Source organism: Sus scrofa, chromosome 15 (assembly GCF_054392235.1).
Source record: "Sus scrofa isolate SSC_HxYL_T2T_F1_AM1 chromosome 15, Sscrofa_HxYL_maternal_Yorkshire_Landrace_v2.0, whole genome shotgun sequence".
In the NCBI taxonomy this organism is placed as follows: domain Eukaryota; kingdom Metazoa; phylum Chordata; class Mammalia; order Artiodactyla; family Suidae; genus Sus; species Sus scrofa.
The window spans coordinates 24766704-24792338 of record NC_139397.1 but is presented as its reverse complement, the minus strand read 5'-3'; the positions used below and the strand labels follow the sequence as shown (position 1 = coordinate 24792338).

The window sequence follows — 25635 nt, the reverse complement described above, 5'->3', positions numbered from 1 at the left end:
CATTGTCCAGGCCTCCTTGTTCTAAAACCAGAAGATTTGCAGCCAACAATTATCTTTTCCCTTCAAGGCTCAGGGGTTAGCCTCTTTCTAGATAAGGGTGCTACTGATCATAGGTCTGACTGCATTTGCACAAACCAGTAAAGTTAGCCTGTCCCTTCCTGATTTAAATTCTGGCGCTTGCTTTTCTTCTTTCCTAATAAAAGTCCTCTGTGGAATTTTCTCCCCAGAATATGGTACTTTTGTCTGCATTAAAAACCTTTCATTCAGATTTCCTTTCTCCTCAGTGATTTTCTTAATGCCATCTGGAATTCATCTGCTGCTTCTATGTTGGCAAAAGTTGCTTCTCGTGTTATCTTGACATTTTTTAAACCATATCACTTTCTAAAATTATCAAACCATCGGAGTTCCCATTGTGGATCAGTGGTAAAGAACTTGACATGAGGGCACGGGTTTGATCCCTGGCCTCACTCAATGGGTTAAGTATCCAGTTTTATGGCAAGATGTGGTGTAGATTGCAGATGTGGCTTGGATTCTGCATTGCTGTGGCTATGGCTGTGGCTGGCAGCTGCAGTCTGATTCAACTCCTATCCTGGGAACTTCCATATGCCATACCTGCAGCCCTAAAAAACAAACAAACAAAACAAAACAAAAATTAAAAATAAGTAAATAAATAAAAATTTCAAACCATCCTTTGCTGGCATTAAATTCTCCAGTTTAGAACTTTCTGTTTCCTTTTGCTTGAAATTGTTGTATGGCCTCACTTTTTCTCAAATAATATTAGAGTCTTTAGGTATCCCTTTCTTATAGCAATGCTGCAGTCACATAAAACCTGCATTTTCAGTACAGGATAAAAAGGTATCTCACAAATGCAAAGTTTTTGCACCTGCACCTGCTGGCATAGCTACATGAATTTCTTTTTGATTTTTTACAGTGGTCCTTATGCTGGATTCATTATCTTGAAGTAGTGGGTAACCACAGCTGCAGACCTCAATCTATAGTAGATATTAAGCAATTCATCTTTTTCTTGTAATACTATGACTTTTCTCTGCTTCATGGAAATACTTCCAGCATCACTAGTGGCACTTCACATGGGCTCTATGGTGTTATTCAGAGTTTATGGTATTGCACTAAACACAATGAAAAACATGCAAGAACCACAGGAGATCACTTTTTATTGTGATATGCCATTTACCAGAGAGACAAACTGCTCACTCAGAGTTGACTAGTGTCACATGGTATTTTCAGCAGATACTTGCGACATGTGAGCTCACCACAATAGCAACAGGAGGTGATTGCAAAATTATTATAGTACTACAGTAAATACTACAGTCAATTTTATACAGTTACAGTTTAATACTGCATCAATAAATTTGTTTATATTTCTGTTGACTGCAAATTATACCATGTCTATTACATTAAATATTTGTGTAAGTTTTGATAAATTTTAACTTTCTGTAATAGATTTGTATAGATTTTAAAGTAGTAATTGAAGAAATAGACTAGTATCTAATATATGTTGTGCATTTATGACATACCTATTTCTTAATTTTTTCAATGTTTCTAGGCTATGTGGTTCTTCTGTGAGTTTTCTCAAATTTTGCAGCAAATTTCCAAAAAAGTTTCCAATATATTTATTTTTAAAAAAATATGAATATAAGTGGATGTAGGACAAACCCTGGTTGTTCAAGGGTCAATTCTTTTTTTTTTTTTGTCTTTTTGCCATTTCTTGGGCCGCTCCTGCGGCATATGGAGGTTCCCAGGCTAGGGGTCCAGTCGGAGCTGTAGCCACTGGCCTACACCAGAGCCACAGCAACGCGGGATCCGAGCCGCGTCTGCAACCTACACCACAGCTCACGGCAACGCCGGATTGTCAACCCACTGAGCAAGGTCAGGGATCGAACCCGCAACCTCATGGTTCCTAGTTGGATTTGTCAACCACTGTGCCACGATGGGAACTCCGTCAAGGGTCAATTCTAACTGCAATTTGTTTGTCTGGGATTGAGAGCCTAAATGTGGGAGAATGTAGTTCCTGGTCAAAGATAGATCCTTTGAGATTAAAACTCTGAAATAATAATGGTTGTATTACACTTTAATTTAGCTCTCATTCTCTTCTTTACTGGAATAAAGAAATTTTAATTTTATACTAACAGATTATAATTTATATATAAAAGAAGAGCCATTGTAACTACCAAATATAAATTGATTGCCTTAAAAATTTTTAAATGTTCAAGCTAGCATTTAGAATTTTTTCAAAAATAAATATGAACTCTGAATTTAATATCTTAAGTGGTTTTAAGGTCTTTTGGCTTGTAAAACTGAGAATTTAATTAAACAAAAATATTAAAAAGATTATAGATGCGTACATATTTTTAATCCAATGCTTATATTGTGGTTTGTTTTAATATCTGCAATGTTCATAAATATTCATACATTAATTATGAATTATTACTCCTCAAGCAGTTTGATACATTTTGGTTTACTATAGTTAAGCCGCTGATTAAGTTAGAAGCAGATCAATAGTTAAATTCCTACTTTCACATTCCCCCTTTATTTATGTACCTATTATTTTTTTATGGCTGCATCCATAGTGTACAGAAGTTCCCCAGCCAGGGACTGAATCAGAGCCACAGCTGCAACCAATCATGCAGCTGCAGCAATGCCAGATGCTTTAACCCACTGCACTGGGCCAGGAATCAAACCTGTACCTCTGCAGCAACACAAGCCATTGCAGTCGGGTTCTTAACCCACTGTACCACAGCAGGAACTCCTACTTATTTGTTTATTCATTTATTCATTTATTATGAGAACACTTAAGTTCCACACTCAGTAACTTTCAGTTCTACAGTACAGTACTATTAACTACAGTCACCATGTCAACACATTTCCCTTTTACAATGCAATGAGTTTAATTGCAGTTCTGCTTTTAATAGTAAATGTTGATTTATGAGATGACTGTTTTTTTAACAACATTATTGTGTGGATAGCTCAATTCCCAAATCACCATATGTAAAAATGTCTCTCTGAATCCAGTTCTCCAAAGGTACTCAGTGCTTGGGATCAAAATACACTATCCCCCAAACTGCCACTTTAGCAAAAGCATTATTTTGAGCTGAAGCATTTGAGATTCAACAGATGCGAAAGAAGCCTTCATATAGCATTCTCTACTGACTAAAAGTATAAACTTTTGAGAAATAAGAACTGACATAAAACTCTTTCCCAGGGAAGTTTTAAGGCCATGAAAATGTTACAAAGTCAGCACAAAGAGGAATCTACACAAATTTTATTAATTGGCTTTTATCTCTCATTAGTCTTCCCTTATGTTCACCTTTCCACAAGTTGCCATCCCTATAAGCTCCAGGTCCTTTTCCCTTGTCTTTGCTTCCTCTCTGTGAGTAGAGGAAAAGGTTTTGCCCCCTCTCTACCAGCCATCCTCATAATTCAGATTTATTTTTTGTGTCATAATAAAAAAAAAGCTGTTTCATAAAAGTTCATTGTAAAATATCAATAAACTCATATCAGATAAATCAAATCACTTGAAATTTTCTATTAACCCTGTTATTTGTTATTTCTATATTTTAGGTCACAGTGTAAACCAGTTTTTACTAACATATAGCTTTTAGAAATTATTATGAAGAAATTTATAATTACTTGTTTATATGGAAATTCCAGCCTGGTTTTATGTTTTTTCACCTCCAAGATTTTGCTAAATCGTGTTAGCATATTAAGTTAGTTTTAGCTCAGGAGTATTCAAGTAAATTTATGTTTTGTTTTTCTATAGCCTTTCAGTTTCTTATTCATATACCTATTAAAGACTGTTATCTGATATATTACATCATTAGCCCAATAAAGCAAATGCCAGAAGCAACATGAGAAAAAATATGCATTTTATATACTTAAGATAACATTAGCCTAAGTCAAATAATTGGTTCTTTGGCACCAAATTTAGCCTTCTAAATAAAAACTTGCTTATTAAGTTAATAATTCATTCATTTAACAAGTCATTATTAATTTTCAATTAATATAAAATGTTCCAAAAAGATAATTTCTAAACTCAAAGTCATATTCTTCTAACCAATAACCCCCAAACTAAGAATCTTTGTGAAATAATTGAAAGGAGTCACCTGACTGTTAAAAATGTTGTTGGAAAGATAATCATTTGAAAATATAACCCCCTCACCAGGAGTAGAACTCCGGAGTACTTATTTATCTATGCCCATGTTAGCTTACAGTTATTTCTTAATTCTCTTATTTGAATGCTTAATTGTAACCAACAGGTGTGTTTAAGAAACACAATTCCAGAGTTCCCGTCGTGGTGCAGTGGTTAACGAATCCAACTAGGAACCATGAGGCTGTGGGTTCAATCCCTGCCCTTGCTCAGTGGGTTAATGATCCGGCGTTGCTTGAGCTGTGGTGTAGGTTGCAGACGCGGCAGCTTGGATCCCATGTTGCTGTGGCTCTGGTGTAGGCTGGCAGCTACAGCTCCGATTTAACCCCTAGCCTGGGAACCTCCATATGCCATGGGAGAGGCCCAAGAAATGACAAAAAAAAAAAAAAAAAAAAGAAAAGAAAAGAAACGCAATTCCTTTTTATATCTTTAAACACCTATGGACCATGTGGTTTCTATAGTGTTTGCTTACCCATAGCTGCAATACTTTTTGGTTGAAATACTTAATAAGGGGCAAAATGAATCACTAAGTACTCATGATTAAGCAATTCAGAAGCAATTTCTCATAAAAAAGAAATCCCAGAGCTGATTCCAGAATATATCCTAAAATCTACAGAAAATGCTTTCCATGGGTTATTTGGATAATGATACCAATCATTCACAAACTACACTATAGTATTTAATTCTCTGAACTCATGATCCAGTCTAGAGAAAAGAGATAAATGTTGGCTTATCATGTAAGGTAGCACTGTATGTAGAAAAACAAAATGGAAAAGTCATAATAATAGTAATAATAAAAAGTCATAATAATACAAAAACTTCATTAAAAAATAAAAGCCTCAGTGACTTTCACAACAAATCAAAGGTTTGAATGACAGTCATCACTTTCATGCTAATGAGGTCCAGCAATTGCACAGTAAAACTTAGGAAATTTGTTGAAAATAAACATACATAATTCTGATTTTCCCTTTAGCCATCTTTATTAAATTTTATGGTGAGACTTTATCTATGAAAATTGGAATGCTGTATGTGGGTGTAGCACACATGTCTCTCTCTGGACTGTGAAATTCCAGACTCTGAATCCAGATTGCCTGGTTTCAAATCCCAATTCTCCCATGCCGGCTCTGTGAGTCAACATATTAAAATTTCTTTTGACTTTTTTTGACTTGAAGCAAGTTAAAAACTTCTCTGCACTTCTCCTTGTGAATTTGGATGTTGAACTGAGTTGATGCAGAGAATATTTTTAGACCTGTGCAAAGTCTAAGGATTGCCACATATGGAATGTGAACAAATCTACTAGAAACACATGATTCTTTTTATAAAGGTAAGAAATGGACTGAGAATGGCCCAAAAGTATCCTACAGCAGGGAAGCCTGAGATAGAACTTGAACCTGATGTTCTGCTTACCTGTACTCCGACAGGAAAACTTGGTTTTGTGATCACACAATCGTAAGGTACCACTGCAGCCTTTTTCATCACTACCATCTTCACAATCTTTTTCCCCATCACAGCGCCACAGATCAGGAATGCAATTTCCATCAGGGTGACACTGAAATTCATGCTCATTACAACCAGCAGGAGAACGAATCTCTTAAATTGAAATGAAGGAGAGAAGCAGAGGGGGGTAAGACAAGAGAGAAATTATGATTTTGTTTCATAATACTTCCTTCAATTTTTTCTTTCTTTAGGCATTGTGATACTAGACAGGCTATGCGTTTACTTGGATTGTTTAAGAGCTGCAATACCCTTGAGCATATTCATATACATTTTAGAAGTGTTAATAATTAGAGAAAATATATTTTGCCTCTCACAAAATTCCTGAAAGAGTCATGTATATTAGGAAAAAGAGAAAAAAACAATAAGATAATATGTGACTGTTCTGCTATGATTTCAATTACTACCTTAACAATGGTATCTTTGAAGGGATTCTCTCTATAGTACATAAAAGAGATTTTTATATTCTACTCTAAATGTTTAGACTTTGCTTACTCTTTTGACATTTCTTTACATAATTTCTTTCACACTCATAACAGGTAAATAACCAACTAATAATAAGTACACTCTAACAAAATTTTTGAAGAATAATGTTCAAAATTTTGAAAGATAAAACCCTCAGATAATTTAAAAAATTATTCTGGACATAAGAGTTCAATTCTAGAATCAGAACTTATACATAAGAATGTAATGAGACATTATGGGTTCAGATTCAGTTTATCAATTAATAATTCATATTGTGCCCAGATAACACTATTCCTCAAAACCTAAAGCAAAAAATGTAGGGTAAATTTTGTAGGTAAGCCTACACAAGAATAAGGAAATATAACTGTTGATGATACACATGTGTTTACAGTATAGCAATTAAGAAATATGACTGTAATCAGCATTATGTTAAATTTTTACTAATATCTATTATGAGATATATTTACCAGAATCTCAAATACTGTTGTAAAATAAAGATCTTAGTATATATTTTTCTAGACTAAAGTTTTAATGTAACAAATTTATTGTGTATCTCATGTAGCTACAACCAGCAATAATTTTACATTATATCTATCACAGCAATTATTGTACATCATTATGATAGATGTGAGACGAGTTAAGTTGAGTTACACATTACTTAATGAGCTGATTTGGTCAAAATTGTGAAAACATCAATAAACAGGAACCTCAGTTAAGAAGACTTGAGAGACCAGAAGAGAGAGCTGCCATGCCCTGAAACTATGGCAGAGCCCATGACAGGGAATAAAGACTCTTCTTCTTTCCTCATAAGGACTCAGCCAATGAAAAGCCAAGGACTCGGTTCACCATAGCCCTCCCAACTTCCTTCCCCTCTTCATAAAATCATTCTTTTTTTCCTTGCTGTAAGGAAACTTGCATACACTTGCCATGATTACAGACCCTGAATTACAGTTCTCAGCTGATCCCAAATAAACCCATCTTTGCTAAATAAATATCTGGCAATCTGTTTGTTAGTGGCTCATATGGGAACTAGAGAAGACTCCTAATAGCTCCAGGGCTGGTGAGCCAAACTGTGCAGTACCTACAGTTGAGTCCACTGATGCTCACCGCATTTCTTGTTGATCCTAGAGTTTAAAGGCATGTCTTCTACTGGATTCAAACTCACATACTCTTTCTACCTAAAGTTCTCCAGGATTTACTGAGAATCTATTTAAAGGTTTTGTCTTTCTGGTTTATGACTCGTTCTGTACATGAACTGCTAGTTTGCACTTGGGTCTAATTTTGAGAACAAACTCTTTCACTGAAACTGGATAGTTTGGCCTATTCCCTTCAGAATAGGGGTTGTTTCTCCTGAAGCTGGCTAGCTTCAACCTGTTCCTTTGAAAACAGGAGTTCTTTGAAATGGAGTCAGGTTTTTCAGTCTTTGGACTATTCTTTTGAAAGGGCTATTCTTTAGAAACTGGCTGAAAAAGTCTTTGGCCTACCTCCTTCAGAACCAAGCTGTTTCCTTTGAATTGTCTGGGATGGGCTGGCAAGCTATCTGAATTGAACTGATTATGATGTAAGCTGTTTAAGCTGAAAATTATTCTTTACTCTAGAGGAAAAACCTTTAGGAAATTAGATGCCAGTTATCTAATAATTTTGCAGGACTCTCTCCTCCTACAAAATCTTGGGCCAATTTTATGTTTAAAAGCCATTGTCCTTCTTCATGGGCATTTCTATCTAAATGAACCAACTTAACAAAGGCAATTTAGGTTATCAATGGTCATTATGGGAAATGTTTGAAATCCCTAAACTTAATTTCCTTAAAACCAAATTGGGCTACAATAGTTCAGAAATTTCCAGAACTGAGTGGAATGCTTATTTCAATGGGTATTTTGAGGTTTTCCCACACTAAAGGAGTACAAAATTGCCTCTCTGCAAAATAAGATTTTGAGATTAACTGAGGAAAACAAAAGATTAAAGAAAGATAAAATGGCTCCCAATGCCTCAGACTCCTCTTCCAGAGGTGTCTCAGGCCCCACCTCTGGCAACATCTCCCTCCTTCTCTTCTAGGCTGCTTATTCATCTGCTATACCTCAATTTCTTCATACTCATTCTCTGTCCAAATTTCCCTTTCTTCTAAAACTATTTCCTTTCCCTTTTCCTCTGAGCTTGACAAAACCCATTTCTTTAAAATGAGGCCTTTTGGAGGTTCCTATTGTGGCTCAGCGGTAACAAACCCGACTTGTATCCATGAAAATGCAGGTTTGATTCCTGGCCTCATTCAGTGGGTTAAGTATCTGGCATTACCGTGAGCTGTGGTATGGGTCACAGACACAGCTCAGAACCTGCGTTGCTATGGCTGTCATGTAGGCTGACAGCTACAGCTCTGAATCGACCCCTATCCTGGGAACTTCCATATGCCATGAGTGAGGCCATAAAAAAAAGAAAAAAATAATAAATACAATACAATACAATAAAATTAGGCCTTCTGAAGATAGTTAAACATTTTATATCTTATATTCCCTGGACTAAAGCTGAACTGTGAGCTACAGTCAAAGATTTTTTTCCAAAGTAACAAAAGATTCTCACTGTTTTGCTGAGGAATTTAATATAGTTGATTGCTAGTCAACTGTATTGAGCAATCCCTAGGGCTTTTCCAAAGCCTGTTGACTGGAACAAAATTCAAGTTTGGACACAAAAATCTGCTCATAAATATCACAATTGACTTCAGATTGTTTTTAAAGAAAATTCTGATCTTCCTTCAGATGCTGACTCAGCTCAAGTGGCTTTTAACTCTATGTTACTTAATAGGCTGAACTGGGACTTTTCCTTTCTAGTAACAAGGACCAGGATTGAGTGGGAAACTATGTCCATGTCAAAATATAGTTAATCTGGCAAACCAGCTCTCTCCTACTCTGTGTGAGTCACCTCAAAGAAGACTTCCAAAATTCTTAATCTTCAATTACAACAAATGAAAGCTGCTAAACCAAATCAAAACCCTCCTAGTTTTTGCTATTACTGCTATTACTGCAAAGAACCAGAGAAGAGAAATTGGCACAAAGTTAAACACATTAGACATCTTAGCCTTCTAACCACCCCTTTCAACATCATCCTGATTCTTGGTGACAGGGCTCTGAGGAACTACAGGGACTCTTATCAATCCACCCTTTAATCAGCATAGACAAACCTTTCTCCAGATAGAGAATGGCTCTCTCTCAGTCCTAAGTGACACCACTTAGGTTAAACTCAACTATTATAAAACAGCCCCTGCCTCGCTGTACTAAAAAGTTTGAATAGTGAGGATCTATAATGAACCTAAGAGGGTTCTGACTCTGAACCCTCTCCCTTTTGGTTAGTCACTTTGAGAGATACAAACACTCTTCCTAGTTACTCCATTCCCACTCATTTATTTGGATGAAACATCCTGGAGAAATAGGACAGAAATTCTTTTTCCCAAAAGGGGAAAAGAATTCTAGAAACTGACAGTATCATCAAAGGAACCACCCAGATGAATTAAAACATGCTTTGACATCTTTATTTGTTCTGTCTCTTATGGTACTAGAGGATATTCTGGGAATACTGACCATTTGTCCCTATTAAATTAGCTACCACTTTCCTTATGGGCAAACTCTCCAATTGATGTTGGCAAAACTCACAGTGCATTTCCCATTAAAATTCAAACAGACTCCTCCAAACCTCTTCCCAGAATTAATCAATACCTTATAAGAAGCTCTTGAAGGCATAAAGCCCACAATAGAAAGAATACAGGCTTAAGGCCTCATTATCCCTTGTTCTGTAACATTTCATTTTATCACTGCAAAAACCAAAGGGAAAATGGGAGAAGTTATTCCAGGCCCTCTGAGCTGTAAACAACACTGTTGTCCTTCAACTCCCTGTTGTTCATAACCCTCATATGTTACTAACATCCATACCTACTGGAAATAAATTCATTACTGTAAGTGATTTATACAGTGCATTCTTTAGTGTTCCAGTTGGTGAAGCTAGCCAATATCTTTTGCCTTCACTTGGGAAGAAAAACAATTCGCCTGGACAGTGATGCCTCAGGGTTATATTGAGAGGTCCCCTTTTTTTTTTTTATTTTTACAAATCCTAAAGGCTGATCTGAATGATAATAAAATTCTGTAGGAGTTCTACTTTGTTGTAATATACAGATAGTTTGTTTCTTTGTTCTCCTCAAGCCTCCTCACAGGAAGATACCATCCATTTAATAAAGTGTTTAGCCTGAAAGGATCTTAAGGTTGGCAAAGAAAAATTGCAGTGTACCCAACTCCAAGTTCAACATTTAGGGAATCCATTATCAGAATAAGAGCTATACTAGATCCTGACACACTTCATAGTGCCCTAAGTTTCCCAGAACCTGAAACTCAGGGCTACCAGGAGGTTTTCTTGGGCTAGTTGGTTATTGCTAAACTTGAGTTCCAAATTTCTTTAAAGTCAAATTTCTATGTGTTTTACCTAAAAATAACAGTCCAACTCAATTTTATGGAAAAGGCTGAGCTACATAGTCTTCAAAGCCCTACAGGAGAATTTGATTAACCCACATACCTTTGGGCATTCCAGTTATAAGATTTCCTTTTCCCTTTCATGTACAACAAGAAAAGGGAATGACGTTGGGGAACTCACTCAAAAATTCAGGGACTACCATCAATCCATAGGGTATTAGAGCCAGAAACTGGACCCTGTGGCACAGGGACACCTCCCCTTGCCTTAGAATCATTGCAACTACTGCCGTTTTGGTTAAGGCCACTGACAAAATCATTGTGGAATCTCCTTTAACTATTTTTGTACTTGAAGGAATCAAAGTCCTCCTGATTTCTCATTATACTCAACATTTCTCAGCCTCCTCATTTCCACGAAGTCCTTGTGTTAACTGTCCTTCACATAATTCTTTTACAGTAAAATAACTATAACCTGGCTACTCTTACCCCCTCTGTCACTGACAAAGTCCTTCACAACTGCTTAATGTTGACAGACTACCACCTGACTCCTTGTAACGATCTACAGGAAATTCCAATGGGTAATGTTGTCTTCTCATGGTTCATTGATAGTTCTTATTTAGAAGGTGACAATGACAAATATTGTGCTGCTTATGTTATTACAATTCCTTTTGATGTTGTTGAGATAGCATCTTTATCTACAGCTACTTTAGCCCTACAGGCTGAATCACACACTTGTATACTAGCTTATATTTCAGTTAAGAACAAATCTGCAAGTGTTTATACAAACAGAAATATACTTTCATAGTAGCTCAAGACTTTGGAATATTATGGAAGCAACATGGCTTCCTTATTTCAAGTGGAAATGAAGTTAAAAATGGTCCCTATATTCAGGAATTATTGAACACAATACTTTTACCTGCCATTTGAGCTATGGGACATGCTAAACTTGACTCTGTTGGAGCTAAGGGAGATGACTTTTCTGATATTTCTGCAAGTAATATTGTCCTTAAAGGGACTAATAGTAGCCAAATCTCTGTCCTTGTCCAAAGGGGTATTTTCTCAAAAGATAATTTAGAAGAAATAGCTATAGAATCCCAACAATTGGACCTAAAAAAGGAAAACAAGGTTGGAAATTCAATAATTGTTGGTTTGAAAAAAGAGAAAGCTGAGGTTTGGACCAAATAACAGCTTAGTTCTACCAGAGATTCTAAAAAGCCCCACTCCTCATCCCAGTACAGGCATTAAGCCATTGGTCCACTGACAAAATGAAACCATTCATGAATCAATATTGGCAGGGAAACATTAACAAGGCTGCAAGAAGTTCCTACCTCAATTGCCCCACTTGTCCAAAGTAAAACCCAGGGAAGCCTGTTTGTACTGCTTCTGGACATTTTAAACTGCCTAATAATGGACCATTCAAAGTCTGGTAGATGGATTTCATATCACTTCCTCCAACTCTTGGATATAAATATGTTCCAGTCACAGTCTATATATTGTCACACAGGGCTGAAGCTTTCCCTTGCATATAGACTACTGTCTTTTCTATGGCTAAAGTCCTTTTGGGAAAGATTATTCCTACATGGAGGAATTCATTCATAGTGATTCTGGGATCCCATTTTAATGATCAGGTGCTTTGATAAATCGATGCTCTTTGGGCTGGTTTTTACACTTTCACTGTGCTTACAACCCTCAATTCTCAGATTTAGTTGAATATACTAGTGGCATTTATTATTATAAACTGGCAAAATTTATAGACGTCTTCCAAATATCTTGGCCAAAAGCATTTCCATTGGTCCTTCTAAATTTCAGATCCAGCCTTTCCAGAATTCATAAATGTTAACCCTTTGAGACAGTCACAGGACACCCAATGCACTTGGCTCCTGCATCCATTGATCCACAACTGATAAAAGGAGAGATATTCCAGTATTACAAAGGCTCCATTGCTTCTAATAAAAATAATCATGCTTTGATACAGCAGTCTTTCACAGTGTGCCCTCAGGAGTGAAAGACTTTGCAACCTGGAGATATTTATCTATTAGAAAAGGCACTTTGAGAAGACTTCTCTTCAACATAGCTGGAAAGATTCTATTAAATATTGCTGACCAACCATTGTGTTGCCAGTCTCCAAGGAATAATCTCATGGATTTATGTGATACTCATAAAGAAAATGGCAAGCCTGACTGGGCCTGCACATCATCTGGTGATCTGAAAGTAAAGATTTCCTGGAACTGAGGCAGCTGACACAGCTTTCCAAGATATCTGGACCAAGCCTGTTGGAGGTTTGTTACCAAACCATCAAAGATAACACAAAACTGCAGATGATCTCCAATGTCTATAATCTTGATAACACATGGACTTTTTGACATCTATTATCCTGAAAAAAAGCACCTGAGAGCTCTCCTACGCCTACTTATTACTTAAATGTGACCACAACAGGTTTTCAGTCTGGGACATTACATGCAGAAATGGTCCTTCCTGACATTGAGGGACAAAAGCCGCTGAAACTAGAAAACCTAACATTTGACCAGTGATGCTTTCAGAGAAAGATATTGATCAAAAGTGGAAAATGTAAAAAAAAAAAAATGCTCAAATAGAAGCCTCAATTAAATAAAATTGAAAGACCAGAAGAGAGACCTTTTCACTCTGCAATGAGAGCAGAGCCCAATAGGAAGAAGAAAGGTTCTTTTTTCCTGGAAAGAATTCAGCTAATGAAAATCCTTGGACTCTTGTTTACTATGGCCTTCTCAAATTTCTTTTCCTTTTTAATAAAAGGGTTCTCCTTTTCTTCCCGTGAAGAAACCTGCACATGGCTCAACATGGTTGCAGATCCCGAATTGCAATTCTCTGCTGATCCCAAATAATCCCATCTTTACTAGAGATATGTCTAGAAGTTAGTTTGTTTCAGGTCAACAGGATCATGTAGTTATGAGTTAACATTACACTCAGCTAAGATCAAAGCTAGTAATAATACTTATATCACCAAGGCAGCTACTTAATCTTTTGAAACCTATATTTGTTCACCTGGAAAGTAGAGAGTATACAGGGTCATTGGGAGGAATAAATTGGATATATGTGATCCAGCAATTCCACTCCTGGACATATATAGACAAAACTGTAATTCAAAAAAAATATATGCACTCTTATGTTCATTGCAGCATTATTTATAATAGCCAGGACATGAAAAGAACCTAAATGTCCATCAACAGATGAATGGATTAAGAACATGTGGTACATTCATACTATGGAATATTACTCAGCCATAAAAAATTAAATAATGCCATTCACAGCAACATGGGTGCAACTAGAAATCATCATACTAAATGAAGTAAGTCAGAAAGAGAAGGACAAATACCATATGATATCACTTATCTGTGGAATCTAAAATATGGTAAAAAGGAACCTATCTACAAAAATAGAGAAGAGACTTGAAGTTGCCAAGGGGAGCATGGGAAGAAATGGGATCGACAGGGAGTCTGGGGTTGGTGGATGCAAACTATTACATTTAGAGTAGATAAGCAATTAGGTCCTACTACACAGCACAGGGAACTATATCCAATCTCTTGGGAGAGAGCATGTAGATAGAAGATAGTATGAGAAAAAGAATGTATTTATGACTGGGTCACTATGCTATGCAGCATAAATTGGAACAACATTGTGGATCAATTACACTTTAATAAAAATGATTATTTTAATTATAATTTTTCTTGCAACCTTCTATGATATAAACAGTTTACTTCTTGATTTTTTTCTTTAAAGACTTTCAATAACTATAATATGTCAGGTGATACAATATTTTAAAGATGCACAAGAGTTCCCTGGTGGCCTAGCAGTTAAGGATTCAGCATTGTCACTGATGTGGCTTGAGTTTGATCCCTGGCCTAGAACTTCCATGTGCTACAGGTGTAGCCAAAAAAAAAAAAAAAAAAAAAAAAGATTCACAAAGTGAAATTGCCTTTCTTTCCCAAATACTCTTAAAGTAATAATCCTGATATAATTAACAAACAAACAAATATAGAAAGAATCCCTACTAAACCAAAAGTAAAGAAGTTCTAGTAGTGAAAATAGGAGTTCTGATTCACAGAAAACCTATAGGACTAATTTTCCAAAGTAACCACCTCTAAGAACACATAAACATCACACCCAATTTACAAAGGTTCTGAGTTTAGGCTGGCTTTGAAGGCCCTTCCAAAAACAGAGTTTCTTTTCTATTTTCTTGACTATGGATAAATAGAGTCTTCATGATTAAATGAAATACTTGATGTACAGACATAATCAATAAAAATGGCAGAGTTCATGAACATTCAGATGATACACATGGAATGTGCTACAGCAATTTCCTACCATAGGTCCTACTGCACAGCACAAGGAACTATATCCAATCTCTTGGGAGAGAACATATAGATAGAAGTATCTACAGAGTACATGTAGTATCTGCAGAGTACCCTATTTAGCAGTATGAGTTAACTACTAAAGTAGTGAAGAACATTGAGACTTGCTTCATAAACATGATGCTGTGACATCTTCAAAAGGAACTGGAAAATTGTATGTGATTTTTAGTCTTCAAGAAGGAAAAAGAAGACAAATCAAATACAGATCCACAAATTTTTCAGCTCACTAAGTAATTCTATGATGAAGAGGCCAAATTGCATGTGCCCATGAATGGCTTTTGGTTCTTTCTCCTAGTACTTTCCTAGTATTTTCTATGAAAACAAAACTAAACAAACTTTGGTTCAGCTGAATTTTAGAACCTTTAATATAAGCTCAAACAATAACATATAAAAGTTATATTTCAGGTTGTTATCACTCAGTGATTCCAAACACTTAATAAAGAATTGAAGATATAGTGTATTGATTTTTTTTCTACATTATCTAAAATAAGAGTTGAAGACTGGCAGCTCACATATTGAATCTGCCCCTCAGTATATTTAATTTTGTAAACATACTACTGACCTTTTAAAAATCTGAAGATTTCTTATAAATTTTTTGTTCTAGTTCCTCGAAAAGTAATATGTTTGGGTTAGCATGCTTGTAGGTTAACAAGTACTATCTATTTTATATAGAGCTGGACTAAATTATATTAACAACTCCCTGTAAGAATGAAGAGACAAAGATATTGGTTTATATTGTTTTTTTTTCCCCTAATAGATTTTTTTTTTCTTCTTTGATGGAGGTGAGCAATGGGGCAACTGGTAACTATTTTCTTAGGTTTTTGAATCTACTTCTGAGAAAATGTAGGAAACATTTTATTTCACTCTTGTTTCAATATTAATATTAATTTTACTGCAAATAGCTTTTCTTTTTTATGATTCATTTTATGGATATTTGTGAATAATCCTGAAACTCATCCTGCTACTCTCTTTGAATAGCTTTATAGAATTTAGAGCCAAATTTATGGGTCATTTTTCATGATAAAAATTTGTTTTGACCAATCTCAGCCCAATATCACCCTCAGATTTATTCACATTTCTAATCCTTATTTGGCTTTTGAGTGCTTCCTTTTTATGAACCTTAATCTTTCTAGGTCATGACTTAGATTATTTCTGGAAATGATCAGAAGAGCTAAACAAATAAAGAAACATAACAGTAATCTGCAAGGACAATTTGAGAAGAAATACCACATTTTACATTTAAAATAAGCTAATTTGACCATTTTATTAGCTTAAATAAAATTAAATAGTACATACCAAATTCTATCCCATATTTCCATTCCTCGCCCTATCATTTTTTCCTCAAGGAAAATGTTGCCTCAAAAATGTCAGTAATAATGGGAGGAATTCCATGTTTCGTAATTATTGTGAGAGCAATATTTTGCCTCATTTAAATGTATTTTGGATTTGGATTCAAAGACAGAGCTCTTTTGAGTTGTGTTTCTTGGAGTTCTGATTGTGGCTCAGCTGTAACAAATCTGACTAGTGTCTATGAGGACACGGGTTTGACCACCTAGCCTCACTCAGTAGGTTAGGGATCCAGCATTGCCATGAGCTGTGGTGTTGGTTGCAGATGTGGCTAGAATTCTGCTTTGCTGTGGCTGTGGTGTGGGCCAATAGCTACAGCTCTGGTTTGACCCCTAGAACTTCTATATGCCACAGGTGTGGCCTAAAAAAAAAAAAAGAAAAAAAAGAAAGAAAGAAAGAAAGAAAGAAAAGAAAAAAGTTGTGTTCCTTTGCAATTAACTCAATGACCTCATGGGAAATGTTCAAGAAGAAGTCATGTAAATTTAGAAATCTAAACATAATAACCTGTTTCAAAAAGAGACTTGCATGCGATAAGCTGTTGCTTTGGAGAAGGGATTGCTGCTCCTGACCCAACAATATGGCAACTTTACATACAGAATCCTAGTCTTTTAGTGGAATGATATTTTTACAGTTGGAAATAGGTTATGATCACATAGATCAAAGCAGAATCAATGAAGGGAGAGAGCATACTACCTTTGTCTGAGATTTTTTTTATTCCATTTGCAGTTTCTTTTTTGCTTGGTATTATTTGGTTTGTCTAGTTGTGCTTCATAAGTCAATATACTCATTTGTTTTCTTAATCTAAACAAACATTTATCTTACAAATTTAAATACAAATGTGATATTTCCCTAATTTTTTTTTTTTCCTTAAACTACCCATGTCTTAACCTTTGTAGACTGGTACACTACCTATTAAGATGTGCCACAAGCAACCAGATTATAGTAACTTTAAAATGAGGACATAATCTGGAGAAGGAAATATAATATACCATTATAAACATTCAAGTTTATTTGGTGAAACATGCCTCCTCTTAATAATTCTCACAGATGTCACTAACGTATATTTTCTAGTCTTGGTTATATTATTCTCCCCAATCTCAATTTCCTTCCTATTTATATTTCATCTGTGAATGTTCGTAGTTTTAACACTCACTTTATATATATATATATATATATAAAGATAGAATTAAGTCTCTTATTTTGGTGTTTGTATAGTTAAGAGATTCATGGTAAACTTTAGGAATTCATAAAAGCTCAGAAATTACACATTACGCTTTGTGTTGACATGCCTTTTTACCCCTGCGGAAGGGATTTAGAGCTTTCCTTGACTTTAAGAGAAATATGGTAACCAGTTTCATACTTTCCTGTTTCTTTATCTCCCATTCCATATACCTTACGTGTAAATGGTAGTTCATATGGCATTCAATTACTTATACTTCAAATTGTATAAGATAGCATTATATTTGAATTTCAAATTAAAGCCCAGTGAAAAAAGGATCACCCATCTGCTCCTTTTCATTTTAATCAAAAATTAATAAACAAAACTGCTTATCGAGATCATCCCATTTCACAGAAACAGAAACTATGCCTGTGGTTAGACAGATGAGAAGCAGCAGAGATGATATCTGAGCCCACATAATTAAATTTTAGACGCTGCTTTCTTAACTACTATCCCATTATTACAGTCTTGTTAAGGTTTTCTCATGTAGAGGCTCAAGAATAAAAAAAAAATAACTAGCTCATATAATAATCAAAGAGCATCTATAATTCATTTTTTAAAATATTTAAAATATTGCTATTAAGCATATTTATTTTTAAAATTTTTATTAAAGTATAGTTGATTCACAGAGTTGTTCCAATTTTTGCTATACAGAATAGTGACCCAGTCAAATGTGTATACATACACCATTTTTCTCATACTATCTTCCATTATGTTCTACCCCAAGAGATTATAGGCTATTTCTTTTCTAACAAAATTATTAATATATATTTTGTTGTAAGGTCATGGTAAAATTTGGTCTTTTATGAAAAGATCAATTGCAAGTTACATAAGGCAGTCTAGCCTTCTTGGGCTTATTTCTTCAATTAGTTGCCAACCAGGAAAGAAGAGAGTTACAAAGGAATGAAATAATTTGAGTCACGTTATTCATGATCGAACATCTATTTAGTGGTAGAGAGCTACCAAATCAGTTTAATTATCTTCAAAATGAGATTACTGGCTTCAGTGATTCCTTCACTTATTTTTTTCATTTCTTTACAGGTCTGTGTATTGTGTTTTATTTATTCATTCATTCATTCATCTTTTAGGGCTGCACCCGTGGAAAATGGAAGTTCCCAGGCTGGGGGGTCGAATCAGAGCTGTAACTACTGGCCTACACCACAGCCATAGCAATGCTAGATTCTGAGCCACGTCTGTGACCTACACCACCGCTCACAGCAACACCAGATCCATAACCCACTAAGCGAGGCCGGGAATGGAAACTGTGTCCTCATGGATTCTAGTCAGGAACTCTGATTCCTTCATTTTTTCCTTTCAGCATATATTTAGTGCAATGTGTTAGATAGTTTTCCAGGTACTGGGATAGAGCAGTGAACAAGAGAGCTAATTGACTGTTCTCATAGCACTTACATGAAGGGAGAAGAAAGCATATAGGCATTTAATAAATAATTATGCAAGGACATAAACTGGATTAGTACAGAAAGCAGTAAGCAGTGCTGTATCAGGAAAAAAAAACAAATTAACAAAAACAAATATACATCACTTCTGATTAATAATTTGATGTCCAGAGCTAGGCACATTGGGTGGAGTGCCATCATATTGATCCCACATAACCACAAAGTTTCTAGGAGGTACTATCCTCCCATGTGCCCAGAAAAAGGAAGGAATGGATATACACTGTGAACATCTTTGATGAGGACCTTAAGTAACTTGAGTATAGAGGACATCTCGACAAGGATGATCAGAGATGTCTCTCTGAGAAGTTGATATCTGAGATGAGACAAAAATGAAGTGGAAGAGCCAGTCCAGCAGGTTAGGGTAAAAAGCATGAAGGCCAAGGAAAAAAAAATGCAAAGACTCTACAGCAGGAAACAGACACTGTATTTATAGACAGAGAAGAAAGTGAAGTGGGGTGGGTCAGTGAAATGAGATCTGAGAGGTGAGTAGGGGCTGGATCTTGGATCTTTATCAACATCATGGTGAAATAAGTTCGACAAATATCTTTCTACTGGAGATTTTGAAATAGAGGAGAGATGATGATATCATTTAATCTAAATTATTAAAATTCTCATAGGCTGCTGTGCAGAGAAAAAAGAGTGGAAGTAGGGAGACCAAATAAATGGTTTTTGCTGGAGTCCAGGTAAAAAAAGAAAGGCATATGCCTTTGAAAAGATCATAAAATAGTTGGCATAGTAGGCAATGCATGTAGTTACAAAACAATACCCTAAGTGCTGTGGTGGGAGAGAATACCATGAGAACATGCACAGAGCAAAACTACCTAGACTTGGGGGTTTCAATGAGAACTTCTCATGACAAAGGATAAGAAGAGAGTTCCAAGATATGGCTAAGAGTTGAGCAAAAGGGATGATGGAAAGGGATGAAAGACATTCTCGATATCCAACGGCATTCATAAAATTCTGTGCAGTGTATGACTGGGAGAAGGGAGAAAGAAAATTGAGAGGTGGGCAAAGGCTAGACCTTGAATGGCCTTGTATCCTATGCTAAATGGTTTAAATTTCACCCTGAAGGCAGTTGGGGATCCCAGGAAGACCTTCTGCTAGACTCTGATATGCTTAGATATAGTTTTATATCAATCTCTTTGAGAGTATTTCAACAGTAACTAGAAAGGGAAAACTTTGAGAGTCCATAAATTTACAGTATATCTACATGTATAGATTATAGGTATATATGTCATTTGCCTGAACACTCACAATTTATATGAAAGTCAAGTAGACTGTTAGCCACACAGTCTTCCCCTGCTGATTCTCATCCTACCTCCTCACAATAAACATACTCCATACCTATTCCTCAATGTCTGGTAGCTTTGGGTATATGCTGATGCTTAGAAAAAATATCCCCTTCTGCCAGAAAACATAGCAAAAAGGTGTCGAGTTTTAGTTCCTCTTAACCTTCTTGCCAAATAAAATCAGCTTCTGTTAGCAGTTGCTGATTTTCCCCTGGATGAAAAGCTGCATTCCTCTGAGGAGCCTGTGATGACCATTCTAACATGAATTCCAGGCCTGCCTGGTTCCCCAGAGCCCTAGCTGCCTAAGCTTCAGGGCTTGGCACACAATCTGTCTTCTTAATATGGCTTGTCTCAGCGGAGTGTTAAAATGATGACTATGTTTATATGTATATGCTCATGCAGTTTTACTGTTATGTTTTCATGTTGCTGATGCTAGTTATATTTTTAACTAATGCAATTTTATTGTATTTTTGCCCTGGAGCTATTTAAACTAAGCATACAATTTGGGAAATCTAATAAATAAATAAAGGCAGAACCTGGAGGAAATGTGGCAACTGATGGTGGAATGTATCCCAATATTTAAATGAATTCATTGTGACTAAACACATGCAAGTAGAAGCAACTGTACTGAGACAGAAAGAAATTATTTTTACTCCTAAAGTTAAAAAAAATGAAAATCAAGATTGCAAAAATTATATTTATATTATGTTCTTCTTAGAATACATTTTTTAAAATTTATAAGTAATGTTAAAGCACTCCTGAGAAAAGAGCTAACAATGATGCTTCAAATTTTGATGAATTATATAAATTGTGAGACCAGTCTGGGAGGAGAAAACTTATTTATTGTTTTACTTTGCACTTTAACTTGTCATTTGTTGTCAAATGTTTTGAAAAGTAAAAACAAACAAAACACCAAGCATTGCATTGCACTGCACAGAGCTTCCTGAATTTCTGATAAGCAATGTATGCCCATTCTTGCTTGGAGTTTTTAGTTTTTTTCTTTTCTTTTCTTTTCTTTTTTTTTTTTTTTTTTTTTTTTTTGTCTTTTGGCCTTTTTTAGGGCTGCTTCCCATGGCATATGGAAGCTCCCAGGCTAGGGGGTCTAATCGGAGCTGTAGATGCTGGCCTGCGCTAGAGCCACAGCAACGTGGGATCCGAGCCGTGTCTGCGATCCACACCACAGCTCACGGCACGTCGGATCCTTAACCCACTGAGCAAGGACAGGGATTGAACTCTCAACCTCATGGTTCCTGGTTGGATTCATTAACCACTGTGCCACGACAGAAACTCCAGCTTTTCAATGACTTGCTATGTGTTAATAATTCCTTGTACCTATGGCAGCTATTGACTGCAGATACCTAGGTATTCTTCACCTGCCTTGAAATTTCTGAGAAACAGTTTGGCAGCATATCTGAAGTTTCATTTCATTTATGTTAATAACTGGATGTGGACATAAGCTTGGTATGTTTCTATGAAGGGACCTTTGACAACTCCCTAAAGTGGTTAGGCTGCTCTTGATGTCTAGAAATCTGTGGAAGAGGGGAGCTTGTTTAAACATACCTACTTGCTCTTAAGCTACCTGGCCAGAACCTGCATTGAGGTTGATGGGAGTACCTGATGTGGGAAGAATTACCCAGAAATGACTATGTGTCTAAAGGTCCTATAATTTATAATGTGAACTAATAATGAAGCCAAACCTGGGGCTTCCTTCTTATATCAACTTGCTGTCATCCCATTGGACCTTGATGAATGCCTGGATGTCTTCTAGCCTATAGATGGTTATCAGTCTGCCCACCACCCCCACCTTCCAATCCCATCACATTTTTAGGACATGGCTTTTGTGTTTTACCTTCTATTACAACAAAGTCTTTTTACCCTCATATGTGGTCCCTGCTAGAGACTATCCTGGTAAGAAGTTGGATGGGACTATCAAAAACACTTACTAGTACAAAGCATTTAACAAAAAAGTTAATATTAAAAAAAAGAGACCAGATTTCAAATCTTTACTGTTTTCTGTGTATGTTAATTAGAAAAGAGGGAAAAAAAAGGTGTGGCTATCTAGTCATGAATTCAATTATTTTGACACTAAAATGTTTCTAATGTTAAAAACACATGGACATATAGACATGAAAAATGTATTGAAATAATTAAGGACATTAAATATACCCCAGAAAGTTCAAGTATTGAAGTAAAGTTTATGTAAAACAAATAAAGCATTGTTTTGGGTTCATGAAAATTTTAAATTTTGGCATTGGGAACTCTGCCATAAATATATGATTTAGAATTTATCATATCATGGGGATGATGAACTTCTACATTAACTAAATTTAAATGAACACAACATATTAAGTTGTTGAAATGGCTACATAATGAGAAATCTGTTTTTCCATTCACTGTTCGAATTAACCATTCACCTTAACAGACATGTTAGATAAAAAATATGAAGTAAAACAAGTTAAAATGTGGATATTTTATACTTGGAATTTACTTCTTGACTTACAAATATGCCTAGCTTGGAGTTCCCATCATGGTACAGTAGAAATGAATCCAACTAGGAACCATGAGGTTGCAGGTTCAATCCCTGGCTTTGCTCACTGGGTTAAGGATCTGGCATTGCCATGAGCTGTGGTATAGGTTGCAGATGCAGCTTGGATCTGGTGTTGCTGTGGCTGTGGTGTAGGCCAGCAGCTGTAGCTTTGATTAGACCCCTAGCATGGGAACCTCCATATGCCACAGGTGCAGCCCTAAAAAGCAAAAAAAAAAAAAAAAAAGGAAATATGTCTAGCTTACAGTAGACCTTAAATATTTACTGGGAAAAATGATGACATGGAGTTCTTGTCATGTCTTCAGCAGTAATGAATCAAAGTAGTATCCATGAGGTTGCAGGTTTGATCCCTGGCCTTGCTCAGTGGGTTAAGGATCTGGCGTTGCCATGAGCTGTGGTGTAGCTCGCAGACACGACTCGGATCCCAGCGTAGGCTGGCGGCTGCAGCTCTGATTGGACCCCTAGCCTTGGAATCTCCATATGCCATGGGAGCAGCCCAAGAAAATGGCAAAAAGACAAAAAAAAAAAAAGAAAGAAAAAAGAAAAAAAAAGAAAGAAAGAATATGTATAAGCCTATACATATGATCTATATGTTTGAGGAAGAGACAGAGAGTAGCATTTTTAAATTATCTCCTGTTTATTTTGGCCTTTTCTTCTCCCCATTATTTTTTGTCTTAATAAGTTTGATGTTTTATGAAACATGAGCATAAAATATAATTCAGGATTATAGATCTCTTTTACTTGTATTTTATTATGTTATTATTTTTAAAATTTATCATACTTATATTTTAAAAGTAGTGTCATCAAGCTATGACCTGCGGACAAATTCTGGTCCACTATCTGTTTTTGCAAGTAGTTTCATTGAAATACAGTCATAATCATTTGTAGACATACAGCATATGTTTCCTTTTGTGTTAAAACAATGGAGTTAGGTACTTGAAATAGGCAAAATCTAAAATGTTTATTATCTGACCACATACAGAAAAGATTTGCCAACCTATGTTTTAAAATGTTCTAAATTCTGCTCATGATTTGCCGAACAACCCATCAAGTGTACACATATCAACATAACAGTATACTGTGCTGAAAGATTCTGATACCAGTGAGTATTTCATACCAGGAAGGCCATGGGAGTTTCAAGCAGAAGCTTTTATGTAACAAAGTCATTGTGGAAAAGTTTGGGATGTAGATAACGACAACTAATTTTCCTTTGGAAGCTCCTCTGTACATAAATACCAACCCAGAACTGAAGTAAATTCCTAACAAAGGGTAAATGAATGTGATCATTACATTGCAGGAATATAATATTTAAGTGCAAACTGAATTGATGTGTCACATAAATAAGGTAACAAAGGCTCTCAGAGAAGCTAATTACCAACTATTTTTATGGGAAAAAGGCAAGTTTTATCCCATTGCTTATTTCTTTAATCTCACAAAAACATGGGTACTACTCAGTTATTGAGAGGTGAATTAATTATTTTGTACATTATTATTGCCCCCTGTTTCTGTTCTATTTGGTTGTTTACTTGGCACTTTTTTTTTTTCCCCTGCTGAACGCCTGAAGTCTTACCATTTCTCTCATCATTAACCACAACTTAAGAACAAGGAAGCAGAATTTAAAGACTGAGGAAATTAATGCATTCTTGCCCTTATTGTTCAGCTCTGTTAAAAGAGTAGGAAACAGGCTAAAATTCTTCATTAAAATTAGGTTTTTTTGTTACCTATTGACTTTATTAATTACATCTTTTTAAAAACAAGAGATATTACTTTGTTTTGTGTGAAGGTGCATAATTATTGTCTTAATACAAAAGTTAAATTTACCTAGGAATAATTGTGGAGCTATTACTAATATCTTAAAGAGTAAAGATGAAGATAATTGGCTTCTTTCTTCCTCTTTTTATGAATCATTTTCAAAGATTTCATTTTTTAAATTACATTTATCTGATTCCTTTTAATTTTCTTGATAATCACATTGTTAGGAACATTACAGATTCTCAAAATAGCCTTCATTATTGATTCAAAGGCCTTGAGTTTTCTTTGCTTTTGATGTAAAAACTGTTTGCAGTATTAAGGGTAAAATGACCTTTAAAGAGCTATTTTGTCCTAGAAAACAAAGAGTGGTTTCCTATGGATAAAATCCATTAATAATTAACATTGTTCTGATATTTCAGTGTTAACAATTCCTAAGCAAAATAAATCAATCTGAGAGAGAATAAAGTTAAGCCAGACAATTTGTATCTCATTGAAAACAGATGCTATAGTTCTTTAAAACTAGGTGAAATTAAAATTTGCTTTTAATTGTATTTTATTAGGAAACAATCCATATTTTCATTAAAAGAGAGTAGTTAAAAAAAAAATTAGGACAGAAGATTAGGTAAATTTGCTTGGTCCATAACATAATTTGGTCATTTCCCCAAATTCATAGACAATACTTAATTCTCAATAAATATCAGTAACTGAGAAATAATAGCAAGTTTTTGAATTGCGAGTTTTAGAATAAGCGAGTTGAAAGTGCCTTCAGAATATTTTTACGACAGAAAAACAAAACATCTGACAGAATCCAATTGTGTACAGTATTTATTGGCATCTTATTTCCTATGTGGTTATGATTAAACCATGCTGCTAGAAACGTGATGGTGCAGCTGAGAAGGTATATGATATAGGTGGGAAGTCAAAAGATGCTGGTTTAATTTCTACTCTCTCCATGCTTAAATGTGTAACCTTAGTGTTTAGCTAAAAACCAAGTTTTAAAATCTGTAGTATTCTGAGTGAATTCAATCTTCCAAATAGGATATTGTCTCTTTTTGGTTGACAGTACTGT

General features: G+C 35.5%; 1 protein-coding gene across 5 annotated transcripts in view; it reads right to left on the bottom strand.

Annotated features, from left to right (window-relative positions):
• The window catches only part of LRP1B (LDL receptor related protein 1B), a 1884722-nt gene that overhangs the window by 679553 nt on the left and 1179534 nt on the right, over nucleotides 1–25635 (bottom strand). For all 5 annotated transcript variants that reach the window (XM_084998912.1, XM_084998914.1, XM_021076285.2 and 2 more), the window contains one exon: nucleotides 5573–5755. In XM_084998912.1, the coding sequence (XP_084855038.1) occupies nucleotides 5573–5755 (183 nt within the window). The remainder of the gene's footprint in view (nucleotides 1–5572; nucleotides 5756–25635) is intronic.